This window comes from Siniperca chuatsi, linkage group LG6 (genome assembly GCF_020085105.1).
Source record: "Siniperca chuatsi isolate FFG_IHB_CAS linkage group LG6, ASM2008510v1, whole genome shotgun sequence".
NCBI lineage: Eukaryota > Metazoa > Chordata > Actinopteri > Centrarchiformes > Sinipercidae > Siniperca > Siniperca chuatsi.
The window spans coordinates 1,868,098-1,894,923 of record NC_058047.1 but is presented as its reverse complement, the minus strand read 5'-3'; the positions used below and the strand labels follow the sequence as shown (position 1 = coordinate 1,894,923).

Here is a 26,826-nt window from a genome sequence, read left to right as displayed (position 1 = left end):
TCTTATGGTTTGGAGGCAAATATTGTACTTTTTACTGCACTACCTTTATTTGATAACTTTAGTTACTTTGCAGATTCAGATTTATTAATACAAAATATAAATCAAGCAATGAATTATAATATATTATTAAGCTCCCCGGCAGTTTGTAAAGTAACTGAAATGAGCTCCACCTTCACCAGCTGCAACATTAAAGTGATGTGAAGACGTTAATGCACACATAATAATTATAATATACATTATTCTGAAATGGGCTATTCTGCATAATGAGTACTTTTACTTTTGGTACTTTGATGCTAATTCTTACTTTTACTTAAGATTTTGAATGCAGGACTTTTACTTGTAACAGAGTATTTTAACACTGCAGTACTGCTACTTTCACTGAAGTAAAATATCCGAATACTTCTTCCACCACTGGAGACAACAAGTTTATAACAGAAGTGTAAAAGACTTGGGGGGGGGGGTTAACACCCCTTGTAAATCTAGTCTTTGCTGACCTCCAGTGGTTTAACTTCTCACCTTGCTGCAGGCCCCCAGGCCCCGTGACATCACTGTGGGGTGTGGTTACAGGTGCAACCGAGCACACTTCTGAAAACACCTGTCGGTGGTGCTGCGTGCGCTCAGAGGGGAAACGGGCTGGAAGCACTGCTGTCCTTTAAATCTCTGCCAGCTGGTGATCAAACTGCGGCAGGTGGAGGAGACGCTGTGCTAAACTTTGACTTTTCTATGTGTACATGTGGTATTTTGTCTACATGCCCCCACAGTGCTGACGTCATGCGGCAACTTTGGAGTGCCACCTGAGAAAATGCCCTGATGGCTGTCCGCTTGGACTTGCAGACTACAGATTTATAACAGAAAGTCTGTGTTACAAACTGGAGGTGTGGAGTTGCTGTCATTTCTAAAATGATTGATTTTTTTCTTCTGATCATTGAGTTTTGAAGTTGTTTGTGTTTTGCACCTCAGTGCTGCTGGGAGGCGTCGACATCACCGCAGGCAACTGAGCAAGAGCCAATGAAAAGCAGCCTCCAGCTACACAAAGACACATTCACACACAGCTAAACAAAAACAGAGTTTTTATCTGTTTTTCCACAACAAAGACAGGGACTTTAATACACTTGTTTTCTAAAATACGGTCCAAACTAAACCTGGAGAAGCAGCTTTCAGTTTTTCTGCTCCACATATCTGAAACCAACTGTTCTTTTAAATCAGAGCTTCAGACTTCTCTTACTATTTATTCTTATCTCACACTGCACTGTAATGTTTATTCTGTTTGATTTGTTTTATTGTATTTTTGTATTTTTATGTTGTCTTCTCATATTTCCTTGTTTCTTTTATATATTTTCCTTTCTGTTGAATGAAACGCACTTTGAATTGTCTTGTTGTTGAAAGGCGTCTGTTCTAACTGATGTGTCCTAGCTTATTTCTCATTGGGAGTAATGAAGTACTCTAACTTTACTTCCCTCCAATTCATTCCCGTTCACAGTCCTGTAAGCTGAGGACTGATAGGACTGTGGTTGTTCTGCACTTTATGCAACTAAAATAACGTCATTTCTCAGTGATTGTAACTGTGGAAGATAGACTGATATGTAGAACTGGGACAGTTAGAAACATGAGGCTTAAAATACATCTGTGCATGTTTGTCTCTCTCATTGGGATTTTCTGTGGCTCAATAAAGAATCACAACATGACATACCTGAGAAATCAGCAAATTCAGGCTTTGCAGAAAGACTTTATTATGTTTTTATAAGACAGGAGAAACAAAAAAGGCAAAACCTTTTATAGCATATGGATTCAGAAGAGAAATCCGAAACAGAGAAACAGTAGATAAATTGGGCTCAGGATCAGTTTCAATAAAACTTCACATCAGTTTTGGTTTGATTAAAGACTTTCTACTTTGTTCTAGTAAACATCCAAATAGAGAGCAGTTGGTGGGTTTGTTTTAGACATCAGTGCAGTGCAGTCAGAACTTTGTTTAGGTTAACACAAGCAGTAGAGGCGGAGCAGAAACAAGACGAGTAACCGAGCACACTGACTGTTTCCTCTCGGGTGTTGCGAGTGCGAGCCGACCTTGGCCCTGCCTGTTGTTCTCACGCCGTTTTCTCCGTGCTCACGCTCGTCTGAGTGGTGGTGGCGTTGGTGTACGTGGGGACGCTGTACTTGGTGAGGACCGATTTAAACTGCTCCAGCGTGGCATCGGTTCGAACCCCCGTCGGGTCGAAGTGAGTCCGACTCACCCTGAAGCCGGCCTCCGTCAGGTACTGAAGAAACTTGTTCAACCTGTGCAGAGAAATAATAAACATAAATAAAATGTTATGTCTGTATTCAAAGTTAAAGCACCTGAAGTTTGGTTTTAAATCTTCAGTGTTTATCTATAATGTTGAAGCATCAGTCTGGAGTTTATATTTTTCTTATTTCAACAAATCTCATGTCCAACAACACGTCAGTCCGTCTCTCAGAACTGTCTCACTTCCTGTCTGCGGCTCTCAGCTCCGAGCCCATTGGTTCCCGCTGAAGACGTCAATCTTTAAAAACACCTCACAGATATACAGTTTGATGTTTAAAAAGGCTCAGTGATTTCCTCAAACAGCTGCTCGCTGTAGTTGCACTACCTGCTACACACCCAGAGGAAGAGTCACTTACTTGGGCATGTTCATGCCTCTGATGCTGTGGCGGTGGATGCTGTAGTAGAAGGGCGGATGTTCCAGAGAGGCATCGGACTTCAGCTTCTTCACTACATTTCCAGACTCCTCTCCGGTCTTTCTCTTCCCTGCAGAAAAACTGAATATTAGATCTGAACAGAAAACTGAACTGAGAGGGATTCGTGTTTAATTAACCTCCGAGCCTCTGCTGAGCCCATCTTTACAAACTCACGTTGTTTGGTCAAACTTTGTCCAAACCTACAAAAGTTTAGTTAAAATTGTGAGTTGAGATTCCAAAGATGTCAGCCTAAATTTGGGGGAAATATGGCATAATGATAATTAAAAAGATGATAATATAACATAAGATACATTTCCATAGTCAATATTACCATTGGTTTTGATGGTGCGGCTATAGAACAGAATATAAAAACATAACTTTTAGCTTCAGTGAAGTGTTTGAACAAGCAGATAGAGAATATGTATTGATATGTATTAAAAACTGTCAGAGTAAAATAAACTTAAAATCAACAGTTTAAGAGGTTAAAGTTGTCACTCAAATGTAGGTTTTCCCTGCAAAGCATCTTCATCGTAAATCTTCTGTTGAGGGTACAACATAGTTGGGCTACACTGCCCTCTAGAGGACAGGGGTAGAGCTACAACATGGACCCTGCAGTTCTCCTAGTTTTCTTTTGCATATTCTGCTCTGAGCTCTGAATCTCGATTCACCTGTTCTGTGTTCTTGTTACACACGACTGGACATCACATAGAGGTTCGGGCAACAGTCCATGTGAATGCAAGCGTGTTGCAGAGCAGAAAAGCAGAAATGGAAATAAAATTTGACAAGTTCAACTGGTCCAAACTGGGACAGGACCTCATTATATTATATTGATTATAACAACAGTGCCTGACTCACCAGACTGATCAGCAGGACCCGACTCCTCTCCGCTCTGTAACGTCTTGATGACGACTCCACACTCCACTGCGGGGGAAACAGAATATTCTGTAAACACGTGTTTCCTTATAGAAACACGAGACACCCGTTACAGATGAGAGGGGGGATGTCGGACTTTTACCCTGGTTGGTGAGAGCGGACGGCCCGTGGACCAAAGACTTGAGGGTGGTGCACTCGGACTCGCAGATCAGAGTTTTGACGAGCGGCTGGATGTCGTCCATATTGTGCTGCACCGCCGCCGACAGCATCCTCCTCAGGAAGCCCGTGTTAAACAGAGGACCACACCTGGACACACACATCTGTAACTGTACTATACCTGTGAGGACCATTTCATAGCTTGTAATTCTAACCTGAACCCAAAAACCAAGTCTCAGAGTCCCAACTATCTCAATATCTCAATAGTCGTCATTTTTGCATTCAGATTTTGTTTGTTGCATACACCAGTGCTACCACCAGATGGCACCAAAATGAGGATTTTTCAAGTAGATATTTAGTAACTTTACATACTGCTTAGAGAGATGTGTACGTGACTGACGCTGTTACTGCTGCTGTGTGCAGTGACACTGAGAGGTCTTTTACCATAATGGTCCCAGCTGCACTGCTGTCTTTCCAGGCAGACTTCCATGACAGTTGCAGGGCAGCGTGTCTGGAAGAAACACAAGTTAGGACACGATTTACTTTCCATAGTTAGCTTTCAGCGCTCCTTCTCTGCAGAGAAAAACAACAACTTCATATAGAACAGAAGGAAGAGAGCAAACTGACCCGACAACAGCCAAAAGCATTTTATATTTTGGCCAACTCACTGGATGATTCAATGTTCACAAAACTTTTTATAGCTTGTAAAAACACTGTCAATAATGATAAGAGGAATCTTTGTGCATCAGGCTCAGAGTTTAAGTCATAAATAAAATTGTGGCTCTTGCAATTCAACAATTACACTCTCTCAAATTGTGATGCAAGGTGCACTTGTCATTCTCCTTTTGCTGCTATAACTGTAAATACAACACACACACACACACACACACACACACACACACACACACACACACACACACACACACACACACACACGCCTCCTCTGGGGCCATCTTTAAAACATCCATTACAGTGTCCCCTGTGTAACGCCAGGGACCAGGATGAAAGTAAGTCCAGGACTTTAGGACTCTATCCCTGACAGTCTGATATGTATTATTTTTTATAAATATTTTAGAATGTTGTCAATAAAATAAACCATCACATTGGGTTTGCTCCCGTGCATCAATACGATCGAGGGAAGCAGCAGAGACTCACGAACTCGCATGAAGTACGCACTCTCAGTGGACTCACCGTCCACCATGTTTCCCAGTTTGAGGAAGACTCTCTCCTCACACCACTGACAGTGGACCAGTTTCCGTAACTTCTTCGCTGACTCGTCAGCCTGCGTGGGACCTCTGAGGACTCTCACCACCACCAGGACGAAATGCTCCAACGCCACCGCCAGCAGCACCTCGATGCCTTTGTTGCAGCGAGCCGCCGCTCTACAACAGACGGCGAGAAATCAGGATTCAATTCTGACCGTTTCCTTCAGCCTTAGCATCACATTAGGACAGATACACATCCAAATTAAAAGTTCTACCTGGCCACAGTGGCCACGACCATGCGCGCAGCCAGCTCTTTGTAGTACTCGGTGCGTACGATGTGACAGCCGTAGTGACGCAGGGTGACGTTGGGAGACTTCGAGTACAGAGAGCCCGTGTCTGTGGACGTCACAGAGATGATGCCCAGGTTCCGGACGTTTCTGAAGGCGGCGTCCAGGTAGTTCACCGCCGTCCCATACGGATCCAAGTGACTGACAGATTCAAGAGATAAAGTTACTGATTAAATCACTTTGTTTCTTTTATCTTGCAGAATTTTAAAAAAAAAGCTAATCCCCTTTTACAGACAAGCAAAATTTGTGAAAAACTGACTTGATAATGTTTCTTAAAACAAGCACAGAAATCAAGCCACTACAAAACACACACTGACCTTAAAACTAGTAGAAAAACACTTGATATAAGCAATGAAGGCCTTCCAGATCAGTCTGGTATTTTCTATATGTTTCTTATTGTCACCAAATGTTCAGACCCAAACCAACAACACGTCAGTCCGTCTCTCAGAACTGTCTGACTTCCTGTCTGCGGCTCTCAGCTCCGAGCCCATTGGTTTCTACTGAAGACATGAATCTTTAAAACGACTCACAAATATATAGTTTCTTGTTTGGCTCAGTAACGTCATGAAACAGCTGCTCGCTGTAGTTTTTATCAAACAAACAGGAGGAAATAGTGCGTTTGTTGGGGACTATGTTCAGCGGCCAGTAAGCTAAACCGATTACAAACCTGATCCATTCTTCCTACTTACATGTAGTCGAAGGGCCGCAGGTGCATGATGACGTTTGCGTCCATCTTGGCGACCTCCACCGTAGCGATGGACCCTCCCTTGACTTCACTGCTGCCCACTTCGGGCCCCCTGGGGCCTCGCGAGCCTCCATCCACCCGGATGTGGTTGAGCTCGCAGTTCTCTTTGATCATTTTGACGCACGTGTCGCTGATATCTGTTATGGTCACTTTGACTGCGTTACGAAGGTGCTTCGCCCACTGGAGGCCCATAATCCCTGAGAGACAGACAGGACACGTACAGCAGACAGAAGGTGGAGGTTCAATACTGTGGTGTGGGTCTGGGATTGACAATGTGTGGTTACACCTGATAATCAAACTTGTGCGCTGGCGCAGCCCGCATGCTGCCCGTTGCCGTAGCTCCGTCTCGTTCCTGCCTGTGGCCATCAGACTCTTTAACTCCTCCCTCTAAGTGTCAGTCTGTTTGACCCGAAGTCACTAAACTGGACATTGATCATTAACATCTCTGCAATACTTGAATAATTGTGCAATATTCTGTGTATTACTCCTGGGCAATATTTAGTTTTCCTATGTTAGTTTTTCCTATTTATTGACACTGATATTATATACCTCCATTACTGCTGTGCAATATCTTAATAATCTCAATAAGCTACACTTCACTTGACAGTACATGCACCACTACTTATTACTTATATTATTACATTGTATTATTATACTGTATTATCATCATCAACCGGTAAACCCACTTGGTACTTCACACTTATTTTATCTTATACTTATACCCACCTGGTACTTCATTTATTTTCTGACCTGTTTTTATAGTTTTTTTAGTGTATTATATTTTTTGCTAGTACTTTCTCCTGTGTGCACTGACGTAAAGGCGAGCTGCTGTAACAAAGAGTTTCCCTTCGGGATCAATAAAGTATTTCTGATTCTGATTCTGATTTGATTAAATTTTCTTTAAACTAGGGCTGCAACAAACAATTATTTTCATTATTGATTAATCTTATTTAATTAATCCATTACTCATTCTGTCAGAAAATGACATAATTTGACAGATGAAACTAGCAATTATTGCTTATACAAAAATACATGTCATACAAAGCGATGTTTTGTGGTATTAACTTGTTTTTTAGTCAGTGGAGTTCTGCATATTTTAATGCTGTTTTGTTATTTCAGGAGATGATCGCGGTCTCACCTGTGGCTCCAAAAGCATCCAGACACTCCAGCGGGTTTCTCTCTTCAGCCAGAACAGCCAGCGAACAAAACACCAGCTGCCTGAAACACACACACAAACAAATTCTGCTTAAATGGATGTTCGTAATCACAGGGTTTTTTTGTAAAGATCTGCAGATATATTTTTGTAAGAACTCGTCTCATGTGCGTGCCGACCTGTTGGTCTTCATCTTGCGGTTGAAGTAGGTGTCGCTCTTCTGCGGGGTGGTGTGGTTCGGGAGGAGCTGGACGTTGGTTCCCAGTTCTTTCATGATTTCATACGCCTGACCAGACGGAGCTGGAACACATTAAACACATTACATCACACTGAAACATCATCACAGTATCATCACCTTCTCCGTTTGTATTTTGTTGCACGAGGAAGAAAGAATCTCTGAGGATGAACCAACTGGAAGCTCAAAGCGGTGCCTCAACAGACAGGACGTCTGAGGAATACGGAGATCTGCAGCACATGGTTGTAGTAAGAGCTTTTTAATAAGGTGCAGCAACTAGCGTTTGGACATAAAGCATGTCTTCAGCGGAAGAAGAGACAGTGGTAGTGCAGATGTTCTTCATACAGCATATACATGAAGAAATTAATCTATCGTGTTTTCATTGCTTTTTCCAGGAAGATTCCAAGGAAGTTTGATGGTTTCTATGATGTTTTTATGATGTATATTTATATATGCTGTGGCAATATGGCATTGGCAAAGCAATACCCAAAACCTTCCATCCTAAGTGTGAACGTGCTGCCTATTTACACGTCCACTAATCTCTATAAACAGATATCTGCAAATCAATGCAGAATCTGTAGGAACGGGAGAAGATTTTGGTATCGAAGCGTTCTGGTTTCCGTTTGTAGTCCGAGTAGTATCGGCCAGTCATGTTTGAGCGGGCTTTGGTTGCATGCAGGTAAACAGTCCATGTGGAGAGCAAAAGAGGCAGAACGCACTGGCTGAAATGCAATCTCGAAACCCATCGACTATCGTCTGACGACTATTTAGCTTTTTATCAATCTCGGAACCCTAGAGATTAACTTTTTATTAGCTTTTTTTTAAATATATCTGCATTCAAATCGTCGTGAAACGATATCCGATGGGTTCCGAGATTGCTAATCAGACAATAAATAATGACCAGCGCACGGAAGAGGAAGTCTTGGCCCAGATATTTGTTATCCGGATATTCGCTGGCTACACCAGAAGCCCCGAAATACTGGCCATTGCCCCCAGAGGCTAAATCGCCTCCGACGATTGCCGATGGGTTCGGAGATTGCACGTCCACCAACTCCTGAGGGAAATATCTGGCTAAACGCTCCACTATGTTCACCAGCTGCTCTCGAACTGTGTCTGTCTGCTGCTGAGCAGGTCGTGTACAGCGGCTTTTTACAGCTTCTCCTCTGAAAACAGCTGCCTGCTGCGGCTGCAAACGACGCCATGAGAGCGGTAAAGTAAGTTGTGGGCCAGAAAACCAAAAAACTCCGTAGGGCTGAGGGGAGCTGCAGAGTTAATATAAAAAATATCGATTATAGCCATTTTAAAACCAACTGAATCAGAAGTTTTAGTTGACTTAAGTTGGAAAAAGCTTCAACATTTTGCAACTAGGTTCATGCAACAGCCAGTCAAAACGCTGAAATAATGTCACATGACTTTCAGTTGGTTACTACTACAACCAAAGGATACTTTCTATGACCAGCTGATTTCATGAACAACAACAACTTAAGAGCAGCTTGACTTCATCAGACAGGAGACGGGCGACAGGAAACGAGGGCGAGCGATGACATGGACTCCAGCTGTGGATGTTGCGATTGCACGGTCAGCGTCTCAAACCCCTCGGCCACCGCGGCGCCCAACCACGAGCAAACATGTTTAAGGTCTGACATGAATGCTGGTGACGTGGATATGAAAGCTAAACTAGTGGAGGCATTTGTTGTTCATTTCATTCAGCTCAAACAACAACAACTCTTGATCTTAGCAACAGGAAAACACACATTTAGGTCTGATCATGATATTACAGTGGCCAGACCAGACTGTTGGCATATTAAAGGGGCATTCCACCAACTGTGCACATGACGATCAGTTTACTCCACACGAGGAGTGCGACACGGTCTGTGTTGTTGTATAATGTCATCTGTGGCTCTGGAGGAGCTTTGTCAAATCTGAGAAGATAACCAGCTTCAGCCTGGAGACTACAAATCTTTAACAAGACAACCGGTGTTGCAACCTGGAGGTGCGGAGGTTTAAAGATGTGAGCGTTTACCAGCCGGGGGAAGGCCCAACAAAGAGACAGTATAGAGCTGAGGGAAGTGTAGGATCCAGTATCTAAAAGTCTGGATATCTCAGCCCTAACTGCTTCAGTTTTGACCATTCGTTTTTAATTTGTCTCTTGTGAGGCCCCGTGTCGCCCCACGTCCAGCCAGTGGAGAGAGTGTGCCGAGAGGGTGTCAGCGTTTATTACCCGGCTCCTCAAACGGTGCGTCCGAGCTCCCGGAGTAGCTGGCCTCAGTCTCTCCTTTGTTGACGTGACGCTTCAGGTGGCTGATCATGTCCGTCTTACGGGCGATGGTGACAGAACACACGACACAGTGGTAGTGAGCCACGTGTCTCCCCGATGCCTGGAAGGGGTTGATACAAAAAATAACTGGTGAAGGAAACTAAATTTAGGGGTGAATGAAGAAAACTAAAGAACTGCAGCAACGTCATGGTTGCGTCACGTGGCAGGACTCAGGGAAGTGCAGACAGAACTGTTTCAATGCAGTATGGTAACACTTCACGTCACGGCTCCTGTAGTGTCCGAAGGCAATGTGACGCCTCATGTCTTAGGACGTTTCCTGGAAAGGGCGTAAAGGATGTAATTCTGAAGTAATCGTAGGGTAAGCGGAGAAAAGTGTTCAACTTAAAATTCTTCTACTTAATTCATTCCAATTCTTTACTGTTACTAGTGTCACTCAGAGAGTATTTTGCTCAGCGCACAAATCTCACAAAAATCTAAACTTTGTTTTCAGCGTGATCACAAAGTTTCAGTGGGTTCTTAACAAGCGTACAGTCTCAGAAACCATCGAACCATTACCTCGAAGATGAATAAGAAATTACAGGACTGTAAGCTGTTATCCGCTTTCCCCTTAATCAATAAAGGCCAGAACCCAGACAGCTATAATGATTGGACGGCAAATTATTCTTAGGAACTGGAAGATGCCCGAGGAGCCTCCTGAGTGAGGGGAAGTTGCTGCACAGACAGAATGTCATACAGGATGTGACAGAGGGGGAAAGTACGTTTCTTGTGTTGTGTCATTTTGTATTTTAGTCTTCTTTCTGTGTTTGGGTGGGCTGCGAATGGGAAAATGGGGAAGTTCTGTTTGGAAAGTGGGCCGTTTCTTTTTCCTGATTTACAAAACTGACTTTACATTTCAAAATTAAAACTTGCAAGTCATAAAAACAGAAATGACAGGACACTTAAAATAAAGCGTTGACGGGAACTTGATCTGCAGACGGTTTGTGTGTTTAATTTCTCACCTGATCTCCGCTGAGGCTGGGCTTCAGGTTTCTGCAGGGCAGGTGGCAGATGCACATCCTCTGGCCTGTTAAAGGTCAAAGGTCAACAGTGATGTTGTCTGAATTAGGATCTGACGAGTGTCTTCACATTCAACCTGATTTACTGAGACCAAGATATCAGTAGACGTCACTTTCACACACACGTCTGGAAATCATTATTTTTAGCTTTGTGTAAATTTTACAGACCTTTACAAGCAGCCTACAATATATGGCCAAAAGTATGTGGACTCTCCTGTCCATGTACCATGGAGCTGTTCGTATGCTCTAGGCTCCATAGCTCTAACAGTATACATTTACTCTAAAATCTATGAACATGGCAAAAATAATGATAAATTCCCAAAGTTAGGTCTTAAATCTGCTTATTTTGTCAGCCAAGAGCTTCAGAGGAATCTCATTTACCACAATGTGAAACAAACAAACCAATAAATCCTCGATATTTTCACTTGATAAGAGACTTAAATGAAGAACTGTTCATTTCTGTCACACTCATTTTCACTGACAGGGTGCGCTGGATGCAGGTGTGGCTGTTTGGACAACAGCGTTCGTCCATCTTTGTGTTTGTCCCTTTCCTGTGTCAACGTGACAGTGTCCCCCGTGCACAAAACCAGCTCCATGAAGACATGGTTTTCCCATTTTGGTGTGGAGGAACAGGACGGACTGGGGTTGAGGTCCAGCACCTTCGGGATGAACTGGAACACCGGCTGAGAGCCAGACCCGATCCCCTGCATCAGTGTGTGACTGTGTGCTTCATATTCCTACCTTCAAACTCCACGTAGACCTTCCAGTGGAGGTTCTGCAGGTGTCGGCGGAGCTTGTGGCTGTAGCAGGCTTTAAACTTCTCCTCAGGACACAGAGGACACGACTTGCGTCCCGCTGATGAGTGAAAACACAGCATCACTGAGGCTGCAACTAACAGTTATTTTCATTATCGATTCATTTGCTGATTATCTTCTTGATTCATCTATTAGTCGTCTATAAAATGTAAAAAAAAAAACAACAACTGTATTTTAAATGGCAGTTCATGCACTATTACTTTATACCGTATTATTATCATCAACCGCCAAACCCACTTTGTACTTCACACTTATTTTAATTTTATTTTAATATAATTATTTTAATTTTATACTTATACCCACCTGGTACTTAATTTATTATCTGACCTGTATTATAGTGTATATATTTTTTGCTTAGTACTTCTATCCCTGTGTGCGCTGACGTAAAGGCGATCTGCTGTAACAAAGAGTTTCCCTCGGGGATCAATAAAGGATTTCTGATTCTGAAGACACCCATCACAGTTATATGACATCTTAAACTCAAAGATATTTTCTTTACTATCACCTAAGACCTAAAAATCTGCAAAAATTACCAACCGAGAAAGCTTGAACGAGTTCATTTTTGGCATTTTTACTTGAAAAAACAGTTAATCAATTAGCGAAATAGTTTCTGAATCTTTTTTTTTTTAATGGCCTAATTGATTAATCGTCCTCTAATTCCTCTTCTGTCATTTAATTTCTTTTAATAAACAATAAGAAAAAACAGAAGAATGATGAAGATTTACTGAAGAACTGAACTTACCACCATTGAGGTCCACCAGCATCTCGAAGCCTTCCAGTTTAGTTTGGATGGAGATGTGTCTCTCTGTTTGAACAAAAGGAGAATATTATTTTAATCAGACAAGTTTTTCTGTAAAGTTATCCTGTCAATAAAGTTTCCTGTTATTAAATTCCACAAATACAGATGGTGATGAAGCGGACAGCCATTTATGAGTCTGTGGTGGCCGGTGCTGTCCTGTATGCTGTTGCATGCTGGGGCAGCAGGCTGAGGGTAGCGGACGCCAACAGACTCAACAAACTGATCCGTAAGGCCGGTGACATTGTGGGGGTGGAGCTGGACTCTCTGGCGGTGGTGTCAGAGAGGAGGATGCTGGCCAAACTACACGCCATCTTGGACAGCGTCTCCCACCTGCTCCATGACGTGCTGGTCAAACAAAGGGCGCCTTCAGTGGAAGACTCATCCCCACAATGCACCACAGAGTGCCACAGGAAGTCCTTCCTGCCTGTGGCCATCAGACTCTTTAACTCCTCCCTCTAAGTGTCAGTCTGTATGACCCGAAGTCACTAAACTGGACATTGATCATTAACATCTCTGCCATACTTTAATAATTGTGCAATATTCTGTGTTATTACTGCTGTGCAATATTTAGTTTTCCCATGTTAGTTTTTCCTATTTATTAATATTGATATTATATACCTCCATTACTGCTGTGCAATATCTTAATAATATCAATAAGCCACACTTAACTCGACAGTACACGAGCACTGCTTATTACTTATTACTTATATTATTACATTGTATTATTATACTGTATTATCATCATCAACCGGTAAATCCACTTGGTACTTCACACTTATTTTATCTTATACTTATACCCACCTGGTACTTCATTTATTTTCTGACCTGTTTTTATAGTGTTTTTAAAGTGTATTGTATTATATTGTTTGCTAGTACTTTCTCCTGTGTGCACTGACGTAAAGGCGAGCTGCTGTAACAAAGAGTTTCCCTTCGGGGATCAATAAAGTATTTCTGATTCTGATCACTGATCAATACACAGAAACAGCTTTTATTAAATTACCAATAGTTGTGGTTGAGGGTTTGGCATCGCTGTCTGCAGCAGCTTCGTCCTTCTCTGCCTGTTCTGCAGCTCGGTCACCGGCTGAAAGTGCAGCTCCACCATCTCCACCTTCACACACAGAGAGGATTAACCACTGTCACCATGTCAGGGCAAATCGCAGGAGGCGCAAATATTTGTCAGAATACCTAATATTTTAAATGAAATGTCCTGGCCTACACATCATATTCTACAGACTTAAGAAAACATCTCTGTTTGGTACAGATCCCTGCAAAAAATTTAAATTAAAATAAATAAAAATCACACCATAATCACTTTAATATATGAAAATTAGAATAATTCCCTCTAATATTGCAATATCAGTCAAAATATTCGCTGTATCAGATTGTAGCCACAGCCCTGGTTTAACAGTATATTAATACATAAATGAGAAAAAGAAAAATAAGATGTTGAGAAATTTTAGAGGCTTTTTTTGGTGACTGAACTTCTTTTTTGGGGGGGTTGTGGATGATCTGTTCCCACTGTATGTATGTAAACATGACATATTAACACATGTTGTTCACTAAAAGTTAACAGCATCTTCTCACAGGTTTCAACACCCTGTCCTCCTTCCAGCCTGCTGGCTGCAGTTTTCTTCCACCGTGTTTGGGCCGACGGCTCGGTGACCATTAAGCCGCTAATAACCCGATACGAGCCGGACAGCTGATGCCCAAACTCAGCGGCTCTGCGGTCCTGTAGTGCAGCTCCGTGATGAGACCGTGTCATCCGAAACTGTGGCGCAACCCAAATCTAACACTCTCACAAAGCCTCTGCTAAGGGATGCACTACTGTGAGCAACTGGCAACGGCAGCGGGTTAGCTGATATTAGCTGAAGCCCCTTTGTCGCTGTTATTGTTGACTATTTAGGTCCTACGGCGGAGCTCCGTGGTGAGGCCCTCGTTTAGTTCAGCACTTACAAACTCAAATTCTCCGTGAATTCACTGCGCAGCGCCGACGGGGACTAAACTACAATTTATTCTCCAACTTACGGCGCTAAATTTTAGTTTTTAAACGACAAACGGGTGCAGTTTACTTACGTTTGATATCGACGTCCTCCTGGTGTAGCTGAGCAGCGTCTGCCTCTTTGAGCTCCGCCATTACTAACCAGCTACAGCAACACACGCAGGAAATGTTCCACCGTACGTAGTTTACGTAAACTGCGCAGTTTTTTTTTAAACGTAACTGGCTTCTGAATTTCACCGCAATTTAAAAGAAAACCGTCAAATAAAAATTAAACGACTAAGTAAAACACAAGTGTATGACAGTGCGTCCAATGTGAAAAGTGGTGAAAAATGATCAAATATGAGCTTTTGCGTCGGAGAGGAGCGTGAGCAGACAGTAACCTGCTTCCACCTGTAGGCGGCGGCAGAGCGTCACAGTGCAGGTGTCTCCAGGTAACCGCTGTCCCAGCTGTTCGCACCTGTAACACTCCGCAGACAGCCGCGCACTAAACGTGCAAATGTGATTACAATATTTGCACGTGACACCTACATATTCAAATTACAGCTTCAAGAAGAAAAATCTACTGTTTCTAACTTAAACCGGGACCGAGAGGTGCGACCACATCACAGCTGGTTCAGCCTCTTTACATCGGCTCCCTGTTTGTTTCAGGATCGATTTTAAGATCTTGTTGATTACTTTTAAGGCTCTTCATGGCTCCAGACTATATTTTAGACCTTGTAATCCCTTATGAACCTTCACGTAGTCTGAGATCTTCGGGCAGGGGTCTCCTGTCTGTTCCTGAGTCCAGGATGGAAACTAAGGGGGGCAGAGCTTTGGCCATCAGGGCCCCGAGGCTCTGGAACAACCTGCCCGAAGACATCAGGCTGTCTGAGTCAGAGTCTTCGTTTGAGTCTCGTCTCAAAACACATTTTTATCAGAAAGCAGATCCTGATTTTACCTGAACTGGCTGCTTATTTTATTGCTTTTTATATATTTCATCATTCACTGAGGTGTTTTATTTCTCTCTCTGTGAAGCACTTTTTAATTTGTTTTGATAAGCTCTATAAATAAAGTTTTTTTTTATTATTATTAAATCAACTTTAAGGACAGACTTGGATGCTTTCCTCAGACAGATCTGTGTGTTTCCATTCCTGGGAAACGAAAGTCAAGGCGCGTTAAGGCGGAACGGAAAGGCGAATTTCCGCGTCGCTTTGTTCGCGCGAATTTGCTCGCGCTGATCAAAACTCACCAGGAAGTCCAGGTTTGTGATTTTTTTATTTTATTTTTTATTTTTTTCCTGTTACTTTCTTCCACTTTCTCTCGCGTGTCCTCCTGCCTCTCTCTGCGGGTCCGCCAAGAGGAATTTTAACTTCGCCTCAAGTCGGCCGCGATGCAGCAAAGTTCGCGTCCGTTCGCGTCTCCGCACAGCAAAACGCCCCTCCTCTCTGCAGCGTGAGCATTAGAAGCTGCTGCTGCTCGACATCATCACATCACTGGCAGCAAAGCAGACGCTGGACATCATCAAGAGAACTGCGGAGCCGAGGAAGCAGAAGCTGAATGATGAGGTGAGGAGCTGCTTCTGCATTATTACTGAGAATTACTGACAAAATATGAACATTATGGATCCGACAAATCAGTGACGCAGTTTTCAGTCACAGCCCCCCCCCCGCTTCTTTCTTTATTCTTTACTTACTTTACTCTCTTCTTTCTTCCCTCTCAGCCAGGGGCACAGGGATTTTAACATTCAACTTTTACCCCACAAATATATAGTTCTGGTGCAGAAACTGGAGAAACACTTTTTTCTAAAAATGTTATTTAATAAATGAATTGTTTTCGTCATTTTCTGTTTAGTTTTATTTTTTTTTAAATTTGCTCAAAAAGTGTATGAGCCAAATGTATGAATCCTGCGATGGTTTTGATTTGTTTAGGACGCACTATGGATGTATAATAAGTCAATAAGTTCGTATAATACATCCATTCACACCTTCTTTTTGGTTACTAACACTTCCGTTAATTGGACAAAGAAACTACGGAAGCAGGAAAAGTCGTTACATCATCATAACGTTATGCTCAGCTTGGTGCCATTTCTACGGAAGCCTGCGGGAGATGCATGGAGAAGCAAACTAAGACTCATCCTATCTATGTCGTAGGACCTTTGATGAAGAAATTACACATTAATAATACATCACGGACTGATTTTTCCCAAATGTGCACGTTTGTTTATTTGCTGTTGGTCTCCAAATAGTATCCAAAGATGATTACAGGCAGACTAAACAGGGCTCGGGGGCGAGTCAAATTAAAAATGCTCACCAGGGCAAAAAGTTGCAAGTGAAGTGCAACTTCTTGGTGTCCTGTTTGATAGCAAATTTATGTTTTGAGCAACGTATCACTAAGCTTGGCTGTTTATTTTATTGCTTTTTTGTGTATTTTATTTCTTTATATTTCATCATTCACTGTGGTATTTTATTTCCCTTCTTGTGAAGCACTTTGTTTTGATAAGTGCTCTAAAAAAAGTTTTTTATTATTTGTATTATTAAGTGTCCCTTAATATAAAAAAATATATATATTGCATTTAGGATGAATAAATATTGTTAACTGAATCTTTTATTTCGATCTGCAGGCTGCTTTACGATGACTGACAGGGCTAATGACGGCTGTTATGGGAATATCAAGTATTCAAATGAAACATTTACAAACCTCAATATTTTCAAGGGACACTTCACTTGCAAATGAGCATTTTCATTTGACTCGCCCCCGAGCCCTGTTCAGTCTGCCTATTATCATCTTTGGATACTATTTGGAGACCGACAGCAAATAAACAAACGCGAACATGTAGAAAAATCAGTCCGTGATGTATTATTAATGTGTAATTTCTTCATCAAAGGTCATACGACATAGATATGTTGAGTTTTAGTGTGCTTCTCCGTGCATCTCACGCAGGCTTCCGTAGAAATGTTGTGATGTAATGACCCTTCCTTCTTTTTTGTTTCCTTGTAATCGGCCAAGGAAACTAAGGAAGGGTCATTACATCATAGTGACAGCTTTCAAATTTTGCATTGGTGCCAGACTTTTGTGTCTATTTTATCTAAGTGTGCGCGTTCGTTTTCCTTGTTATTGGTGTCCAAACAGATCATGGCTGCACTGTTCTCATTATGCGGCAACACAATTTAACAGCAAGCCAGACTCCGTCCAATAAATGCACAAGAGTCAGGGATCATCTTAATTGCGCCTTTAATAAGATGCCGTTGTAGATGCATAAGCAATCCAATAGTGTTATAGCTGGTGCAATGACAAGGAAGCTATGGTTTACTGCTACATTAATTAAATTATAATAATGCACTTGCACTTTACATAAAACATAGTTTAGCACAACAGCCTACATTATGTTTTAGCTAATATTAGCTTAGCACCAGGAAAGCACGTGTTACATCTCTGCAATTACAGCATATAAAGTTCACAAACGCATCCTCCTCACAAATATCACCAAATATGATTAGAACATGAGGTTACATAACACATAAACTGCTTCCACAAGCTTAAACGAAAGGATGGCAGCAGATAAGATGCCTGTCTGCTCCACGTTAGAATGCAGGTAAATGAACAGGATACTGGAATGTCTTTGTTAAAGTCTTATCTGAATGAGGAAGTCCTTTTCTTTTCCGGAATATGGCGTGGAGCTGTAGAGCCAGGACACGAGTGCAAACACGGGCTGAGGGGAATCCAGAGGACAGGTAGATCATCAGCGGGGATGTGAGTCAGGTATACCAACTTGGTAGGGTTGAGAGGGTTGGTAGTGAGTGAACGGGAGGAGTGCTGCGTTATAGTGCAGGTGGGTGATTGCCGACAGGTGAGGTGACACTGCCTCCACTCTTCCAGCACCAACTTGATAGCCAGCAGTTCTGTTGCCGATGTCGTAATTCCGCTCTGCTAGGGAAAGCTTCTTAGAGAAGTAAGCGCAAGGGTGGAGTTGAGGAGGCTCTCCGTGTCGTTGGGACAGCACTGCTCCCACACCGGTGGTGGAGGCATCCACTTCGACGATGAACGGGAGTTCCGGATTGGGATGAGTGAGAATGGGAGCAGTGCAAAAGGCTTCCTTTAGCGTCTGGAATGCGGCTCGAGCTTCAGAGGTCCAGGACAGAGACTTGGGTGTGCGACGTAGCATGGAGGTGGAGCAAGTTCTTGATGAATCGGCGGTAGAAGTTAGCAAAGCCTGGGAAACGTTGGAGTTCCTTGACAGTTTGAGGAAGAGGCCAGGTTTGGATGGCTTGAATCTACCCCTGGTCCATTTGGATGCCATCAGCGCTTACGATGTAGCCGAGGAACTGGACCGCGGGGCGATGGAACTCACATTTCTCGATCTTTAGGTAGAGTTTGTGTTTCCTGAGTTGTTGGATGACCTGCGTCACGTGGTGGCGATGTTCGGCCAAGTTCCGGGAGTAGATTAAAATATCGTCGATATAGACGAAGCGGTGGAGAAACTCCCGAAACACCTCGTTCATGAAGCCTTGGAAGATGGCGGGTGAGTTGGACAAGCCGCACGGCATTACCAGATATTCATAGTGGCCGGAAGGGGTGTTGAATGCTGTCTTCCACTCGTCCCCCTCCCGGATCCGAACAACGTTGTAGGCACTCCGCAGATCCAGTTTCGAGAATATGCGAGCCCCACGGAGTTCCTCGAGGGCGGCAGGGACCAGAGGAAGAGGATAGGGGAGCTTGACTGTTTGACTGTTGAGGGGCCGGTAATCAATGCAGGGCCGCAAGCCTCCGTCCTTCTTGCCCACGAAGAAAAAGCTCAAAGCCGTGGGAGAGGTGGAGGGTCGGATGAAGTTTTGTTGGAGAGCCTCCTGGATGTAGTCCTCCATAGCCTTGCGCTCCGGGATGGACAGGGGATATACACGCCCTTTAGGGGGAGTGGCCCCAGGCAGCAGGTCTATGCCACAGTCCCATGGCCGATGATGTGGTAAGCTGGTGGCTGCCTGTTTACTGAAGACATCCTGGAACGCCAAATAGTCAGATGGGATTTCAGGGGCATTCTGTGGTTCAGGACTCTCCACTCGGGTGGAATGTACGTGTACAGTAGAGTTACTGACCGGAGGTTTTGGAATTTGGGAGCTGCAATTCTGAAAGCAGGCTGGACTCCAATGCAGAATTTCACTGGACTCCCATCTGACTTCAGGAGAGTGTTGAGAGCCAGGGGCGTCCCAGGATGACGTCAACGGTGGGTCCCTCCAGTACCAGAAACGAGATTTGTTCGCTATGCAGACATCCTACGTGTAATGTAATGGGCTGTGATTGGAATCGCACTCTTCCACGTCCCAGTGGTTTTCCCTGGATGGTTTCTACTTTCAGTTCTTCATGGCGTTGAAACGGTAATTCCAGTCTCTTTAATAAGTTCGGCGAGATGAAGTTGCTGAAGGAGCCTGAGTCAATGAGGGTATGTACTGCAACAACATAACATGGGGTGAGTAATTGGACCTTGAGAAGGGTTAACTTAGAAATTGAAGGATTACTGGGGATGGTACTCACCGCAGGACGTGGAGGACACGCCCGAATCTGGTGTCCAGAGGTCCCACAATATAAACATAGGCCATTAGCGAGACAGCGTGCACGTTCTTGCTGAGAAAGACAACTGGTGTCCATCTGCATGGGTTCTGGTACTGGAGAACAGGCAGCGGGTGAGAGCTGAGAATGAGCTGTTATGTCAGGGAGACAGGCTGTAAGGAGTTGAGTGATTTTTACGGTCTTTTGCATAAAGCTTTACAATACAACATTGTTATCATAGATGACCATCTTGGCTCGGAGCTGTGGATTGAGACCTTGGCAGTAGGCAGTTATCAGGGCCGTTTCGTTCCAACCGCTAGAGGCCACTAGAGTTCGGAACTGCAGTGTGTAATCACTTGCTGAAGAACTGCCTTGACGATGGCGGAAGAGCTGATCTGACACTGCTAGTTCTCCGGTAGCGAGACCAAAAACTTCCTGGAAGTGAGAGGAAAAGTTATCGAACGAATTAACAAGGGGAGATTGAGAATTCCAGATGGCTTGAGCCCAGAGCCCAACGCTCTTCCAGAGAGGAGGGAGATGAGGAATGCAACTTTAGCTCGTTCGTTTGTGAATTTATGCGAGTGCATTTCGATGAACAGGGATACCTGGAGTAGAAAACCGCTACATTCAACCGCCTCACCCGAATAGTTGGAGGGAATGGCCATGGGACTGGCAGAGGCAAATTGATGGTGTGGATCTGCAGATAGAGCCGCTCGAAGGGCGCTGACCAGCCCTTCGAAGGGATTTTCCACGGCGGGAGCAGAGTGCGCCATCTCCAGATGAGTTCTAAGGTCTGGTCTTCTGTCAGCAGGTAAACACAGGACACAGAGGTAAGTGCAGATACGATGGTATGTTTATTTACAACAGCAGGCGATGAACACAGATGAAGTAGAATGCAGGTAAGTGAACAGGATACTGGAATGTCTTTGTTAAAGTCTTATCTGAATGAGGAAGTCCTTTTCTTTTCCGGAGTATGGCGTGGAGCTGTAGAGCCAGGAGACGAGTGCAAACACGGGCTGAGGGGAATCCAGAGGACAGGTAGATCATCAGCGGGGACGTGAGTCAGGTATACCAACTTGGTAGGGTTGAGACCAGACAGTGAGTGAACGGGAGGAGTGCTGCTTTATAGTGCAGGTGGGTGATTGCTGACAGGTGAGTGTAATCAGTAGTCTGGTGATTGGGATCTAATGACTGTGGTGGGCGCAGACGGTGGTGTCTGTGTAGGCTCCCTGACACTATGAGCCACATGATACGGAAGATCTGGGTAATTTTTGAACGGGGCCCCACCTCCGAGGCTGTATCCAGTCCTCTTCATACATCCATGGTCTGCTTCTTGGTATGCTTGAGGTGAAATGGCTGCTTTCGGGTAGAAAAGTTCTTCCCGTACAGACAGCTTACTTCCTGTTCAAACAGAACCACCACTAGGAGGTGCTAAAATAACTAAAGCCTGGGGCAGGACAACGGCTCTGTCCAGCAGCTGCAAATAGCTCATCTCAAGCCCGTTTGGCTAAACGGGGCAGGTCCGACCTATTATTGCTGACCAGACTGCAATTATAACCAGATCAATTTATTAATGGCTCTGACTCAATGATATGGCCTGTCAGAGTTAGGTAAATATCCTTAAGCCAAACTAGGAGTTGCCCGTATGCTACAATTTCTTGCAGTTTGCATCAGTGATTTACATTCATACTAGTCATCTTAGCCTATATTATTAGCTAACACACACACAAGTCATGAAAACGATAAAGCTAGAGAGGCTGTAACATTTGTTATCACTCACCAACACCGTAGCTCCCTGGCTGAAAAAATAAAGCACCTTCTTCAAACCCTGTGTGTTTCTTTTACACCTTCACAAGGATTATTTCTTACTAACGTTAACGGTTTTATCTCCAAATTAATGTAGGACTTCTCAACAGAGATACTGTTGGCTAACGTTAGCTAAACAAAGTGCAAATACTAACTTGGTTCACTGACGAACAAAGTAACAAGTACCGGTAACTGATAAAGGTCCAGATTTATAAACTCCGGTGGGGAAAAGCTCCAGTATTCACACTTTAATTGGCACATGGGTGTTGTTTCACATTATTTACCTGTTAACTTGCAAGGCAGGATTCAGACAAAGAGGGTCAGTAGGGCTCTAATATTTTCTGTTGACCGTCACAGCTTGCTTAAATTATTCCATTGCAACTATTGCTTATCAGTCTTTTTTTACATAATAAACAGTATAAATCACATAAGCTACTGCGTTTCCTCAGTAGTAGTTAAGGCTCTAGATATTTCCTCATTTCTTTCTTCCAGTCTTTCTTCCTTCCTCTTTCTTACTTCTTTCCTCATGCATTTTGTGTCCCAATCATTTCTTTCCTTCCTGTCCATTTAATGCTCCTTACTCCATTTCTATCTTCCTCCCTCCACATGACATGAACCGTCGTTCTCCAAACATAGCACCCTTCAGCACGTACTGTATGAACCTACTGATGATGAGTTTTAATATTTGTTATTTTTATTCTCCATCAGTGCTGCTCAGAGTCCGACAACATTGGAGTCCAAACTGGAGGCCCTGCAGTGCCACTTCACCTGGGATCTGGACCCTGGCAGGTCCAAACTTTTCCGACTCAGGGACAAGCTGGAGGACATCGGCACCGAGGAGGGAAACAGCTGGCTGGGTCACATTTACAACCTGCGGGGGTTCATTCAGTACAAGCTGGGGTTCACCAAAGACGCCCAGAGTTTGTTCAGCAGGGCTGCAGAGGCCTTCCGCCAGATGAGAAACACAGATGAGGGCCCCTGGTTAGTGGTGAACTACGGGAACCTGGCTTGGCTGCACCACCACCTGGGAGAACAAGCAGAGAGTCAGGATTACCTGTCGAAGGTCGACGCCCTGATGAATAAATATCCATCTCCATCCCAGGACGAGCTCCATCCGGAGATCTACGCGGAAAAAGCCTGGACCCTGATGAAGTTCAGCGCAGAAAAAAAGCTGCTGGCTGCAGATTACTTCGAAAAAGCCATCAGAATGCAGCCAGACATGGTGGAGTGGCGTACCAGCCAAGTCATAGGGTTAGTGAATGCTTCTAAACACAGCAAGACAGGGCTGGGGGCTGACATCTTGGAGAAAATGAGAATCGCCAAGGAACAGGATCCAGAGAGCTTGTACCTCGCCGTTCACTACCTTGAGCAATATGCTAAGAAAGGAGAAAGAATCGAAGATGAAGCGCGTGAGTTAGGCAGAAAGGTTTTGAGAAATCCCATCAGCAGCTACAGCGGTATGAAAGCAGTACTAAGGGTTTACAGGAACCATGTATCTGTTGATGAGGCCATTGATTTGGCAGAGGAGGCTCTGGAAAAACATCCAGATGTACGTTATCTGAAGAGATGTGCTGCACTCTGCTACAAATGGAAGATCATTTTTTTCAGGGAAAGTCGCCCAAAACAAAGCGCGATAGACAGAGCAATCATTCTCCATAAGGAGGTGATTTCTCTTTACCCTCATTCTTCACTTGTGAAGAAAATAGACCTCGCAAATATATACGCAAAGTCAAATCCGTCTAAAGCTGAGCCAATATACCAGGAACTACTAAAAAGTGACCTGGAACCTGCAGACAAACAGATGCTTTACAACAACTATGCAAAATATTTAAACTTCGATCGGCAGGATCGTAACAGGTCAATAAAATATCACATGAAGGCGGCTGAGATACCGCAACAATCCTTCTTTCGTGAGAACAGCATCACAGTTCTGGAGAAGATTAAAGACAGAAGCAGGAACCGAATGTGTAGAGAAATAGAGGAGTTTCTGGCCAACCTGCAAGAGCCATAGAGTTTTTAACAGAACTGGTTCTAAATCCAGAAAGAAATGTAGGTATCCCCTTACCTAAAAAAATCTGGACTTACTCATTAATTTGATTACATACACATTAGGAAAACTTGTGGAAAAGATTTGTGGAAATTGTGGAAAAGATTACTTCTTAAAATAAAATAAAAATGGAAGTGAGAAACTTACAGTGAAGACCCACTGATCGCAGTGACATTAAGTCAAGTTTGGCCCAGATTTACTTCACCCTTCAAGTGAATCCTCTGAGGGTGATTCCATTGAAACTAACTGATTTTGCCATTTTAAGTGTTAGCATGATCAGGCCTTAAATTGGTCAGTATGCTTCAACCAAAGTGCTTGTCAAATAATCGGAACCATTTCACCATAAATGCGTCACAACTCTCTGCACACTGGTGCCCTTTTTATTTTCTTTGCCCCTGCCCCTCAGACAGCCTGAGTCCACCAGTAGTGTGGGGGGAGGGGGTTTCCATACATGCCAACTGTTCAGTCCAACTCTGCTTAAATTTGCGGGGCCGTCCTGCCCATAGACTGTACAAAAGGTCCTGCCCATTTTGACAACAGCTAACGTTAACTTTGCTGGCACGTCTGCCTGTGCAGAGATCAGCTGCACATGCACCCTTTGGGTTGCCAGGTTGCGGTGACAGATGGGTTGAAATTGTATGTAGTGTGTGGATTGTGTTTCGTAGACGATCTGGCAACTTGGGTGACGTCAGACATCCAAAACTTGGATCCGTGTATGATGATTATTCATAATGAAGTTTGAGAGCCGTGCAAATCACAGGAGTTTCCTGGGAGAAATCACAACACGCCACACCCAGTGCGGTGATGGTCTTGAAAGACGAGAGAAACCCAGGGAAAACGGGAGTGTTGGCAGGTATGGGTTTCTGATGCTGTTGGACCATTTGACAAGCACTTTTGTTGAAGCATATTTACACCTTTAAAGGCCGGTCACATCAGTATTTAAAACTGCAAACTTTTGCAGCAAAATCAATTTGTGGAATTGCAGGAACCAGAGGATTCACTTGCCGGGGTGAAGTGAATCCACTAGAATTTTTCATCACCCAATAGGTAGTCATCTGGACAGTGCTGACCTTTGAGGGATCGGAGAGCTGGAGGGTCAAAAATTGGAGGAAGCTATCGTACCTTATTAGTTGTGTGTCACCATCCAGTTTTATTTAATCTCCTCTGCCAAACTAAACAGTAAAATGCTGCTCAAAACATGGTTAGCAGACAGTAATGAAACAGGAGTCAATGGTACAAACACACCGTTGTGAATAAACTGTGTGAACTTATTGTCCCGTTAGCGAACAAGCAAGTTAGCTCGTTAGCTCTGAGCGCCTTTTTCCCTCTTCAATAACTGTTTACTAAATGAAATGATGTACAGTTGCCAGAACAAACTGTTGGCTAGCATGTTAGTGGTTAGCTCGCCAGCTACAGTAGTTTACCAACTAGCCCTGTGAGTAGTCACTATATCACCAAGCTTCTAGACACAAATATTAAGCGTGTGGATAATTTTGCTTTCTGCCGTGATCGGCCTTAGAGGTTACACCCTCAGCAGCATGCAGCAACAACCTTTCAAAACATGTAATGTACGATCAGTTCATTGTTGGTTTTAATCTTTTCATGGCTAACACAAAGAAAAATCCATCATATTTCGAGCTGTATCCTTTAAAGACAGGTTTCAACAAGTGTCTGCAAGTTTTTACACTACAGTAGTTAATGGAAGACAAATATCTAAAAACGTATACATTTGCACTGAGAAACTGTCAGCAGTAGTGTACTCGATCTGTATGAAACAGACTGAATCATTCAGTAACACTGGTGTGGTCCTTTAAATAACATCCACTGTGGACATGTTCAAATGTCATTACATAATCCAGTAAATTACATTATTAGTTCAAATAGATTTTGATCAGATGTTCCTTTTATTAACTTACATGTAACCGTGGTGTTTACTATATTCCTGCTGTGTTTATTATTTTCCTTAGCACTGTATTTTAGGTTTGTATGAGAACATTATAGGGTTGCACGGTGGCAGAGCGGCTAAAGCTCCTGCCTCCCAATAAGGAGATCGTGGGTTCGTGGGATCGATTCCCGGACCAGACCAACATCACACAATCTCTCTGGGTGGAGTCTGCATGTCCTCCCCGTGTTACCGTGGGTTCTCTCCGGGTTCTCCGGCTTCCTCCCACCGTCCAAAGACATGCATGTGTAGGTTAATTGATAACTCTAAATTGCCCGTATTGAATGAATGTGAGAGTGAATGGTTGTCTGTCCTTGTCTGTGTCTGTGTTAGCCCTGCGACGAGTTGGCCACTGTCCAGGGTGTACCCTGCCTAAGGCCCAAAGTCACTGGGATAGGCTCCAGTCACCCGCGACCCCTAACGGGACCAAGCGGTAGAAAATGGATGGATGGATGGAGAACATTATACACTCTGTATGAAATTTGCTTTGCTGTAAGCCTTGGAGTGGTGACATATAAACCTCTCTGATTGGTAATGTAATAGTTACTTTGATGTATAACCTGAATATTATCGCCAGATTCAACTGATTGTATTCTTAGAAAGTATGTTAAGCTGTGTCTCAGTTGTACACAATACTAATACTATTAAATATACATTATGTACACTAAAAAGTCTTCTTTAAGTTTTTTGTGTTGGTGGTTACAGTACACAGGGCACTGGTGGACGTCAGTCAAACTAAGACTTTTGAAAGCCACTGCTGACATTTAATTTGGAAACTTTAAAGGAAGGAAAACATTTGTTTAATCATCCAAAAAGTGTCTGAGATTTTAGAATGATTTCGTAATAAGTTTCTTGGAAATAACTGTTTCATTTGGTACTAATTTTAGGGGGAAATAGTCATTTTCTTCACAGAAAAGCTGAATTTAAACCCAAGTTAAGATTAATTTATTATTGAAAACTTTATTGGCACCATATACGTATGGCCACATAGTGTAGCATGAAAACCTGATCAATAATGGCCATAATAATAAAACGGGGAGTATTATTAGAAGTTTTATGAGTCTGTGGTGGCCAGTGCTATCCTGCATGCTGGGGCAGCAGACTGAGGGTAGCGGACACTAAAAGACTCAACAAACTGATCCGTAAGGCCAGTGACA

General features: G+C 43.4%; 2 protein-coding genes and 1 long non-coding RNA gene across 3 annotated transcripts; 2 read left to right on the top strand and 1 right to left on the bottom strand.

Moving 5' to 3' along the window:
- Positions 1-298: 298 nt before the first annotated feature.
- On the top strand, positions 299-1,685 carry LOC122878219. Its single transcript, XR_006378431.1, has 2 exons — positions 299-875; positions 961-1,685. It is a non-coding gene; the product is annotated as an uncharacterized LOC122878219 (long non-coding RNA).
- Positions 1,686-1,706: 21 nt separating this feature from the next.
- On the bottom strand, positions 1,707-14,583 carry trmt1l (tRNA methyltransferase 1-like). Its single transcript, XM_044200738.1, has 16 exons — positions 14,429-14,583; positions 13,356-13,463; positions 12,299-12,361; positions 11,483-11,596; positions 10,685-10,749; positions 9,630-9,786; positions 7,353-7,473; positions 7,159-7,238; positions 5,965-6,217; positions 5,204-5,416; positions 4,915-5,105; positions 4,168-4,234; positions 3,710-3,873; positions 3,550-3,615; positions 2,638-2,764; positions 1,707-2,274 (listed from the first exon to the last, which is right to left on the bottom strand). The coding sequence occupies exons 1-16, from the start codon at positions 14,487-14,489 to the stop codon at positions 2,085-2,087; spliced, it is 2,040 nt and encodes a 679-aa protein (XP_044056673.1). The 5' UTR covers positions 14,490-14,583; the 3' UTR covers positions 1,707-2,084.
- Positions 14,584-15,619: 1,036 nt separating this feature from the next.
- Positions 15,620-26,340, top strand: LOC122878212 (interferon-induced protein with tetratricopeptide repeats 5-like). The gene is made up of 2 exons (XM_044200732.1): positions 15,620-15,898; positions 22,389-26,340. The coding sequence occupies exons 1-2, from the start codon at positions 15,891-15,893 to the stop codon at positions 23,689-23,691; spliced, it is 1,311 nt and encodes a 436-aa protein (XP_044056667.1). The 5' UTR covers positions 15,620-15,890; the 3' UTR covers positions 23,692-26,340.
- Positions 26,341-26,826: the final 486 nt, after the last annotated feature.